Source organism: Nelumbo lutea, chromosome 2 (genome assembly GCF_056320005.1).
Source record: "Nelumbo lutea isolate HS-2025 chromosome 2, American lotus-T2T, whole genome shotgun sequence".
Lineage (NCBI taxonomy): Eukaryota > Viridiplantae > Streptophyta > Magnoliopsida > Proteales > Nelumbonaceae > Nelumbo > Nelumbo lutea.
The window spans coordinates 52,268,483-52,279,369 of NC_142685.1; the positions used below are offsets into that span (position 1 = coordinate 52,268,483).

The 10,887-nt window shown below is 36.7% G+C and overlaps 1 protein-coding gene across 1 annotated transcript; it reads left to right on the forward strand.

Annotated features, from left to right (window-relative positions):
* The first annotated feature begins 1,580 nt into the window (after positions 1 to 1,580).
* LOC148870672 (myosin heavy chain-like protein) lies at positions 1,581 to 10,374 on the forward strand. The gene is made up of 15 exons (XM_088970287.1): positions 1,581 to 1,800; positions 1,943 to 2,027; positions 2,137 to 2,174; positions 2,311 to 2,400; positions 2,508 to 2,561; positions 2,887 to 2,964; positions 3,060 to 3,128; positions 3,217 to 3,372; positions 3,455 to 3,581; positions 6,083 to 6,123; positions 6,387 to 6,476; positions 6,580 to 6,684; positions 7,942 to 8,115; positions 9,552 to 9,661; positions 9,933 to 10,374. Exons 1-15 carry the CDS (start codon positions 1,765 to 1,767, stop codon positions 10,006 to 10,008), a joined length of 1,329 nt encoding a protein of 442 aa, XP_088826413.1. The 5' UTR covers positions 1,581 to 1,764; the 3' UTR covers positions 10,009 to 10,374.
* The last annotated feature ends 513 nt before the right edge of the window (positions 10,375 to 10,887 follow it).

Consider the following 10,887-nt stretch of genomic DNA (forward strand, 5'->3'; position numbering starts at 1 on the left):
TCTCCCCTCGATCTCCCTTCTTCCCCTTCCCCTTTCTTCTTCTCGATTTCCTCTGTTTTCCATTCTTTGTAGGTGAATGATCTGAGCCAAATGAGGAAGTGTATCCTCCTTGATATTGTAGTCTTGTGGGTTTTGAGCTGAACCGCTCTCGAGCCTTCCATTTGGCCCTTTAGAGAGTTTTAGAGGTGATGTCCAACGACGAGTTGTGCTGGTCTCAATTGTTGCATTATCCTCTCCACTTATGGACATTCTCTCATGTTTCAAAATTTCTGCTTCAGAATGCAGTGGGAATAGTCTCTACACAGTGGGAGAGGATGAAGGAGACCTCTCTTCCAATGGATTAGTACTGTCTAAGGAGAAATGTCTCCTGGAAGATCCCAATTTAGGTAGGTTGCCACCCTCTAAAGAGGAACTAAATAGTTGAAATGGTAAGCTTGGTCTAGATATGTGAACTTGGTAATCTGGAGTCTCTGTTGGAGATTAAGAGGTACTATTACTTCTCTCTCCTCCAATTGAAGGGCACCTATAAATTGGCTTCTTCTGTAAATAAAAACCGCCAGCTCAGTCAAGGGAGTTCAACTTACTTTTATCATCATCACAACTTTTGCTATTTCTTTGAGAAAGAAGTGCAATAGTATCAGGTGTAGCTGCTGCCAAAGCAACAAGCAAGTCCATGATAGAGGGAGCAGGTGTATTTCCATTTGTTTTGCTCAAGCTGTCTGAAGAAGCTTCTCGTGAAACATTCGTCAAAACTACAAGGTACATGCAATCTTGAAGTAGAATTTGCAGAGAAGGACAAAGCATTAATCTTGTTAAGAATTTGAATAAGTCGTTATCTATCTAGAGTTCATGGACCATTGGCACTTTTGTCCACATTGTTATCTGTGATTGCAATGATAGTTGGATCAAGTGAAATCCTATGTGATGTCAAGAACTATTGACACCATGAGAAAGTCCATCTTACCTTGGAGCCGAGATAAAATAGTTAACATATTAACAACGTCCAAATTCCCACTACCAGAATTCTCCAGGTTTCCAGGCACCAACAACCGAGATAAAATAGTTACTCTCTGTTTCTCTCTCGCTCTCTCTCCATCTGTAAGGAACGGAAAACAGAGGAAATCGGGAAGAAGAAAGGGGAGGAGAGAAAGGGGAAGGGGAAGAAGAGAGATTGGGGGAGAGAGAGAGAGGACTTCGTAAGTCTGCCGCTGCTGTAATAGCTATTGTCACTGTTGTTTAAAGTCAGGGAAGATGAACAATATTTTTCTCCGAATAGTTATTACAAGGGTAATATGGAGATTAAAAAATATTGCAATGATGGACTTCAACGAAAGACCAACGGAAGAGGTCTTTGTCGCAAAGCAAAATACAGGGGTCTTTGTCCAGACCCCATAGTACGGGGCGGCCTTTGTAATTTACCCATTAAAATTTGCCATTTGAGTAGCCCACTTATTTAGCTTAGAAGCCTTGGCCCACTCCATCTGTAGCAGTAAACCGTGAAATAATCGTCTGGGCCGACTACAGCCCGAATTTCATGTAGGCCCATTTGAACCCATTATTTTTAGGGGCCCATAACCAGATGGGGTAGGAAAATGGTTAAAAAAGTTTCAGGTAGTCATTAGGCAATTCGTTATTGGAGCGGCCACCATTGACGTCGGACCGCGAAAACCAGTGATTGGAGATTACTCGCTGGCACCGGCATACGTTAAATCGACGTCTCCGGAGCCGGAGGGGAAATTCTAGGGCATTAGTTGGTTTTCAGTCATGGAGGCACGTCATGCATCTCTAGGTCGACGAACGGTACGAATCTCGTAATCTTATTCGTGCTGCAATTTCCATCTATATTATTTCGTTTGATCTCTGCAATATCTTTCTTTTTCATAGTAAGTTCTTGGAAAAACTTTTCAAAGTTAATTTCTTTTTAATGTTATTCAATATTCAGTTGGAAGAAATTCGTCAAAAAAGAGCAGCAGAGAGATTAAGCAAAGCTTCCTCAGGATCAGATCTACAGGCTTCGAATGCGCAGGGTCTGTTGATTTGGCTCTCTGTAAATGTCCTATTATTCTATTGAAAATATTGCATGTTTATGTTTATTTGTTGATTTTTTTTTTCTAATTTTTGCCCGAAATTATGCAGGCATGGTTAAATCAGAGAGCACAAATCGGCTCTCCGAGGTAGGGTTTACATCATCCATCTCTAATAGAATTTTTTTTTGAAGAATATACTGTGTTCTTGGGAAGTTTTTCTTTGTGAATTTGATTTGCAAACCCCAAGTTTTTAGTTGGAATATATATTTTTTGAAAACTGTAGAAGGACGTTGGTGCTTTGGTTGCTCAACTTAAAGACTTCGAGAAGAAAAATAACGAACTCGAGGAAGAAAACAAGACATTATTATCTAAGGTACTATTTTTTTTTGGATAAAAATGTTTCTTTCCTAAATTTGAAAGCCAAAGTACTTGCAGGAAATTGTTGAATTTTTCTGAGAATTTGCTATTTACTACTTTCAGCTTCAGGCAAAGGAAGTCGAGAATGATACACTGCAAAAGCGTTTAAATGATTTGGTAAGTTCTTGGGCCTCAATTTTCGGCATTGTTTAATATGGCCTTATTGATCCTGCACTATAAAGGAATTAGATCATTGTGCACAAAATTTGTGGAGAATGACCTAGAAAAAGAATAGCCTAAACAAAGGATGGTTCTGGCTAGGTTGAGTGGTTTTTTGGCATAGGAGACTTCCTAGGAGAATCCTAGAGTCGTGAGTCCTGTCCCTTTCATTTGCATCATGTTTAACACTAAACTGGTTATTATTTGCTCAGTAAGAATACTGGAAGTAGCGTGCCTTAATATAGTCTTTTGCCTTTTTTTCCCTGGTTCTGCTTTACTACAGGAACAAAATACTGTTCCATCACTAAGGAAAGCTCTCAGGGATGTGGCAATGGAGAAGGATGCAGCAGTTGTTACACGGGTATATATTAATCATCTAGTTTGTTATTTTACCTATCATCTCCTGCATTTGTTTGTGTATATGCTTCATTTGCAAACTTGGATTCTTTAGTGTAGGAGGATCTATCAGCACAGCTTCGGACACTCAAGAAACGTTTAAAGGAAGCAGAAGAAGAACAATATAGAGTATGCAAATGATTTATTACCGTGAGTTTTTAAAAGCAGGTTAAAAATGACTTGGGTCTTAACTTCTTATGGAGTTCTTTTGGAATAGGCTGAGGAAGATGCAGCGGCCTTGAGAGCAGAATTGAACTCATTACAACAGCAAGCAATGATGAATCCACTTGGAAGCATTCCCCTTATGGATAATTCATCAAATCATATGCAAGCCATGGAAACGGAGTTGACCAATTTAAAATCTGAGCTGCAGGTTAGAATTTGTAATTGATTTTTCCATATTGTATCCTTGAGATGCTTTATTTGTGGGTTCCTGATGGTTGTTAAAACCATAGCGAGAGTCATTGCTGCGGCAGAAAGAGCAACAAAGATTTGCTGAGGAACAAGCCCGGGTATCTGCCCTCGTATCTGAAAAGCAAGAACTGGAAGCAAAACTTGCAGATTTATCCAAGAAGGCCTCAGGTACTTAACTTGAAATACAATATAAAATTTTGGGTTGTAAAGAGTTATTTGTCACTTTCTCTTTTATGTTTTAGCACTTCTTTTCATTTCTTTCTTGGCTTTCTTTTCTCTCTTTTCTTGGGGGGGGGGGTGCCAAGAAAGGAAGCCTCAGAGGTTTGTCATTTTCATTCAAATTCAACTAATAGCTATACTTGGGCTAGCTTCACCAATCTGTAAGATTCAGTCACTGGATGGGTCATAGTCCACAGCCTTTCATGTTTTAACCTCTACATCAAAAAGAACCAACTGAGATTTTCAGTTTTCACATGGAACCTTTATATTCTATTATGCTACTCCTTTTTCTTTCTTTGAAGACAAGTCTTCTCATTAATAAAATTCACATATGCCCTTTTTTATTTGATTGATTCACAGGATGGTTTTTAGACATCCTTATAACAATTGTTACTTTGGTATGTCAAATGGGTGCAAGTATTAAGCTGTTCATAGGTGTATTCACACCGAACTCCAAAACTTTTGGTACAAGGAAGCACCGATAAATAATAGAGAAAATTATTCAAACTTCTACACTTTTTTAAAACTGGCTGAAACTTTCCCTGTTTTTCAGAAATAGGCTTAGGTATCCCCTGTCTCATATGTTTTCTTAGCACAAGCCTCCCTCCAGTAGATATCCATTAATGTACTAACATAATGCCATTATGCTACTTTAGAATATTTTGTAAATCCAAAAATACCTTGTCATTGTACAGGGTATTTTATTTTCTCTTTGATGAAAATCATACTTTATCTCTTCCCGAGAAAAAAAACTTGCCATTGTGAATTTAGGTTTTGTTAAGCTCTTATGTGGTTGGATTCAGAAAGTATTTACTGTCGAGGATTCTGTTAACGAAAATCTGGAGAATCCTCAGAAACTACAAAAGAAAGAATGGATTTTGATTTCAACAAAAAAGGCATAGGTTTAGTGTTAGAGATTGATTTCTAAAAAGAATAAATTATTTAAAAAAAATGATCTTCTGAGTTTCCATACTATTTTTGTTTGAAGAGAGACCACAATCTGATACTTGAATCCTGGATATGATAATTGATACATTAAGGATCTATTACATAAGGGTATGGTTCAGAACTTTAATTGATTGCATTTTTTATCATTTAATGGGAAGGTTTTTTTTTCTGTCATTACACATTTCCACTTGTAGTTTAACAGAGATTCTCTAATAGTGGATGTCCGGGGCTCTAAGCCTATTTTGAAAAGCAGGGGTAGTTTTGGCTGGTTTCAAAATGTATAGGAAAAGTTTGAATAATTTTTTCATAAATAACATTTAATTATATGAATAATTTAAGACTATAGTGAAAAAAAGAAAGTTCAAGAGTTCTTTCCTTATTGGATATGTCCCTTCTAGTGATATTAGTGCCAACTGCCAAGGCAGGTGGAGGTTGAAGGTGGCTCTTTGTTAGTGGTGGGTTGGTTAAAAACTAAAGGTCAAGGAAGATGGGTGTATAAACAAGAATTGAGAGAAATCAGAAAGATTGCTTATGTGTTGGGGTCTCTTTCAAATGAGTTAAAAGGTAAGCAAATGGTTTATCTGATGCATTAGTCAAACAAGGGGTTTCTAGGGATTAGGTGTAATAGGCTGCTTCAAATGATAATTGAGGGTTGGGCCAACTTTATGGAGCTGATGGTTGTATTTCTTCAATGAGCTTTTAATTTAATAAAATGTTTTGTTATTGATAAAAAAATCTTTGAGATGTTGCAAGGAGTGTCATGCCAAGTGCTGGCATAGTTAGATCCTTTTGTTTTGAAGTCTAGGTAACACTGCTTATAGTGTAGTTAGAGTTGCTTTCTTTATAGTTCCAGCCAGAATTCATCTAGACCAAAAAATTGTGGCCTTTTTAAATGGGCACGGAATTAGACAATGCAAAACCAAGGCCCCAATGTATGGTAGGTTATAAGGAAAATTACATTTATGCCATTTCAATTTTAACATTGTTTTGAGTGTTTCAGTTTATATGTTGGAGGTGGTTATGTGTATTCAGAAAACAAAATCTGCTTCCTGGTTTGCAGAAATCCGTCGTGAAGAATGGGATTATATGATAAGCTATGGTTTAAGCACTCATAAATCATAATTTAACAATGGATATGGCATTAAATAGAATGGAAAGGCAAAACAGGATTCACGTAGCTGACCCGATATGGTTGGGATAAGGATTAGATGGTGATGATGAGATTATATGATATGAGCTAATAATCTAAAATCTGGCTTAATATAGTATGAGATTTGATGTAGGCACTTCATCTGCACTTGTTGGTAACTTGGTATTGTATTCTTTTTTCCATGTTGAATCACTTCTAATGGTCCAACATATGCACTGTCTTGATTCTCTTGTTAAATATCAGTTCAGAAATTCTTCAGAAAAGTCCTTGTGTAGTAGAAATTCAGAACCCTTTTCATATTGCTTAGCAATTGGTTTCATGATTTGTGGCTCTGCTTTTTTTTCTGATGCAGAAGAAACCATGGAAGAAGCATCTCATAAGACATTTTCAGTGGTAAGAGTCAATGCCTTTGGGTGAAGTTCTTTTTCAGACAGTTTCTTAAGAAAAGAAAACTAATGGTTAGCTCTGTCAATTATCAAGTTGATATAATATGGCATTGCATGGATTGCAAGAGATGGTCCATGGTTGATTCTTGGTTACATATGCTCCATGCATTTTTTATTGCCCCTTTGCTACATTTGTTTTGTGATAAATCATAGCATAATGCGCTAGTATATCCAAGGCTCCATGCTTCATTATCCTGGTACCTCTTGCAGCAAGACAAGGAGAAACTGGAGCAGCAATTACATGATATGGCAGTGATGGTTGAAAGACTGGAAAGCAGTCGGCAGAAACTTCTGATGGAAGTAATTTTTTTTTTCTTTATTTTTTATCTCAAGTAATCTGAATGGGATATTTTGATGCATTCACCATCTGAAAGATATAGTTGTTTTGTCATCTTTCCTGCAGATTGATTCACAATCTTCAGAGATTGAGAGGCTTTTTGAAGAGAATTCTAGTCTTTCAGCCTCCTATGAAGATGCGATGGGGGTAGTGGTACAGTGGGAGAACCAGGTAAGCACAAAGTCTTGAGTTAGGAATCAGAATGAAGAGAAAGGGGCATTGTAAGAAACATAGGAATGACAAAATAGCAAACTAGGTCTCAATCAAATTGCTTTGAATCATATGAACCATATAATCATAAGATTGACTATTGGATAATAAGCTTAAAGCAATAATCACAAGGCTGTTACAATAAATGTAAGATCTGAATTAGAACCCTTTGGATTTAATTTGAATTTTGACTTGTATTGTAAAACATGCAATTTTGTCAACCATATTTGCATGTATATCACTAAATGATTATTACTGGATAATCATAGTCATTTGATCTTTTGAATTTTCTTTTTTATTTTTTGGTAAAAGAAGTTTGTCATGTGGGTAGGATAATCTGATTGTATTGATGTTTGACATGTGGATTTCCTATGCAGTACCTGTTGAATGGTGAATGTTTTAAACCTCTATTACAGATATTCTGCATTACATTGGATCTAATGACTAAAAATATTTTTTTTTTTGGATAGAGTAGTGCAAGGTGAAGGTTGTTTGAAGGTCATCATGTTAAGAGGTCTTGAGGATATTCCTAATAGATGATTTGCAAGTCATGCTCATGTGTGTGACCACATGTAAAGTTATGGAAACAAAACTTGAATGTGTTGCTGCATGCCTGGCTGATATAGTATGAAAGTTTTTAACAAGGAGATAAAAAAGGATGGGTCAATTGATGTTATTTCTTAGTAATGTGTAGACTTGGGTTTAGAAGTGTACATTTCTTCTTTCCTGTCAAAAAAAAGTGTACATTTCTTTGTTTTTTTAACTATTAATTTCTGTAAATACAATTGATGTTATTCAAGCAATGCATTTCATAGCTTTGGAAAGGTGAAAGGTTTGATTCAAGGGATTTATTGGGCCCGTACCTTCAGTTTTCCTTTTCTTTGGAACTTGACAGTAGTTAAATAAGCTACTAAGAAATAATCTGCACTTAGACCTAAATTATTTCCTTCTACATCTCCAGCCTAGGTCCCACATCTATTTTCCTTCTTTACTTTTGCTTTACTAGTAATTAAGTTGATTTGGCCATATTTGTCATGATATGGTTTAGTACTAGGCAATCTATTTATATTGTTTAGATGACTTTCTTGATTAACATTGCCACTTGATTTTCAACATTTGCCATGTTCTTAAAATTGTCATTGTTGCTGCTATTAGCTTGGTGTCTCTATCTGGGTGTTGGGCTCTTTTGTATATTAATCTACTGACACATTATTGCAGGTGAAAGACTGTCTTAAGCAGAATGAAGAGCTTCGTGGCCTGCTAGATAAATTGAGAGCAGAGCAGGCTAATTTTCTGCCTTTAAATGATAATCTGAGCTTGTTGGAAGGTGGAAAAAATGGTGCAAATTTGCAGGGAATGCAGGCATATACAGCTGAAAATCTCTCTCTTAAGGTCTGTTCTTAGGAAAAATTCAGATGCAATGTTATTCCTTTTTCTGGTATATATGCTTATCTTTTCTTGATGAATAACTTGCCTATTGAAAGCTTTAGATCATCCTCCAATATATAAAAAAACAAGAAGGGAAAGAAGAGACATAAGGAGACAAAATAAGGTTGGGCTAGGCAATGAAGTCTCTTTTACAGCATTCATGTCTGAACTGCTGTCTGGCCCAATTCTTTTATTGATGGTTGAGATATGAACATAGCTTGAAATGACTTAGTTTTACTTACCTAGTGGGAGTTACCTTCTGTGGTAGACCTCAATAAAATTACAAACACAAATAATCTGGTAATAATAAAATCAACCCAACTCAACAAAAGCCTTGTCTCAATTGCAAACTATACTGGTTCTGCCATTCCACTCTCTGAACCAAGCGTAGTAATGTATATTCCCTTTAAGAGCTGTGACTCCCACCTTAATATTGGCCAGACTTGAAGTTGGAACTGAACTTAAGGTTCAGTAAAAGTTCTGTGGGTACTAGCCTGATGAAACCCTCCTTTATCCTGGCATTGAGAAAATTAATAAAGACAGAAAGTAAGAAGACAATATGCTTCTTTCTTTTTGCTAATTTCAAAGTATTCAATGGAATGTGGTGAAATAAGGGTCAGTTTGTATATGAACTGAGATTGAAAGAACAAATTCTAGTGATAATACATCGTTGTTGGGCTGCATCTGTCATGTCCCATGCAGAAGAATGCATGGAGCCTGGATGGCCTATTAACATCTTAATCAGGAGCTCTGCTGCTCTCAATATCAGTAAGCATCTTGTGAATAAAAAGAATCTAGTAGGATTCACGATTATGATTTTCAGAACATTGCCTATAGCACACAATCTGCCAGCATAAGATTATAAATAACCTCAAATACATGATAACAGCTTATTCCCTACTTATAACATTCTAGATAAAATTAGCTTTAAATATTAACTGAACTAAGCGTAAAGGCCATATTGTTGGGATAAGGCTTAGATGATAATGACAATGAAATATAAAGGCCTTTACCCAATGTTAGTCCCAGTTATCTGGGGACTTGGGGAGGGGTAGACTGGATACTGTCCTCGGGCAATTTTTGCACAATGTGATTGAACAAATATCAACAACCAAATTGATATTAGTATAACTATCGAAAAAGAATAAAAAAATTTAGTATTTAGATGAATAGATCTATAGAGTAAGTAGTATCCTGTGTGCGACTTGTGAATTCTTAGTCCTGGCTCTCTCTATAGTCTATACATCCATGACACATGTGAAGGCTAGAACTGTTTTTCTCTATTAAATTCTTCAAATTCAGATTATGTTGTATTTATTATTACTATAATTTTTAATAAACAGGGGAGTCCAACTTCCTTTTTAAGCAACTTTGCTAATTTTTATTTATCAATTGTATAGGGGCAACTTGCAAAAGAACAGAGCAAAGCGGAGGCACTCTCTGCAGAGGTCATGCGGCTTTCTGCTCAACTTCAACATGCCATACAAGCATATAATGGTCTTGCTCGCATGTAATCATTTTTTTGTCACTGCTATTTTCTTCTCTTTTTTTCTTTAGGCTGTGTTTGGTTTGAAGGAAAAAGTAGGGAAAGGAAGGGAAAGGCTGGGAAACCTATACAAGGTTTGTAAAGGTTTCCCTACATTTCCCTTCCTTTCCCTACATTTTCCTTCAAACCAAACATAGCCTTATTGATTGTAACAAGTGTCTTTTTTCTCAATGTTATAGTTTTGTTGTCAGTTAGAGAGGTTGTTAACTCTCTCTCTCTCTCTCTCTTCATGCAGTTACAAGCCAGTACTACGGAACATCGAGAGCAGTCTCATCAAAATGAAGCAAGATGGATCGGTAAGAGTCCAATGAATTGAGAGATCTAACTGTTGTTTGAGACTGCCTTTTCAGGCCATTCCTTTTGGAGGATCTCCTCATTGAAACTATGTGGAACCAACATTTTTGCATTGGTGGGTTGTGGATGTTTTTCCAATATATAAATGCGATTGTTGTAGAATGTGTGGCAGTGTGGGATTTCTTATTTTTTGTTTTTTTGGCATATTTTTTTTCCTCTTGTGGCTTTTCCTTTGTAAACTGACAACCTACAGGGGGAGCTCAGCTTACTAACTTTGTACAATCACAACATGATTAACACAGCTAATGTGTGATACCTAGTAGTTGGTGACTTTCAATTTTACTCAAAAAAATAAAAAAGAAAAGAAAAGTTGGTGACTTTCATCTCTCTCTCGCAGCCAAATAGGCTATATTAAAACAAGTATTAGTTGGTATTTGGTAAGGTCACTTTCTGTTTGTAACAGAGACTTGGGATCAAATCCTATCTGTTGGGGGTTTATGGGTTAGGGAATGGGCTACCCCCCCTTCCTTGGAACGGGATCTGCTCCTCACATGCACATCCACCGTGCATTGGGAACATCTCCCGTGAATAATAACTTAAAATACGGGAGATGTTCCCAATGCATGGTAGGGTGTGCGTGTGAGGTGCATATGAGGCGCCCTTTGTGAGGAGCATATCCGGTCTCCCCTCCCTTGTGTAAAAGGAGTATCAGTACATATCGATGTCACCAATGCTCTGTTTTTTGGTGCATCATATCTAGGTAGTAGGTACACCAAACACCGATATGGATATGATAAGCCGGTATTACTATTTCGGAGAAGTACGGATTTGTCTAATGCAGATTTTTGATTTTCACTGTAGAGCTATAAGCATTCAAAATGTCAACAATTCATGCT

Excerpts from the sequence above, each read along its gene's own strand:
- LOC148870672 (XM_088970287.1), top strand. The coding sequence starts at position 1,765 with ATGGAGGCACGTCATGCATCTCTAGGTCGACGAACG. Across the intron at positions 6,124-6,386 it reads CTCATAAGACATTTTCAGTG|CAAGACAAGGAGAAACTGGA; the intron begins GTAAGAGTCAAT and ends TACCTCTTGCAG. Across the intron at positions 6,685-7,941 it reads TGGTACAGTGGGAGAACCAG|GTGAAAGACTGTCTTAAGCA; the intron begins GTAAGCACAAAG and ends ACATTATTGCAG.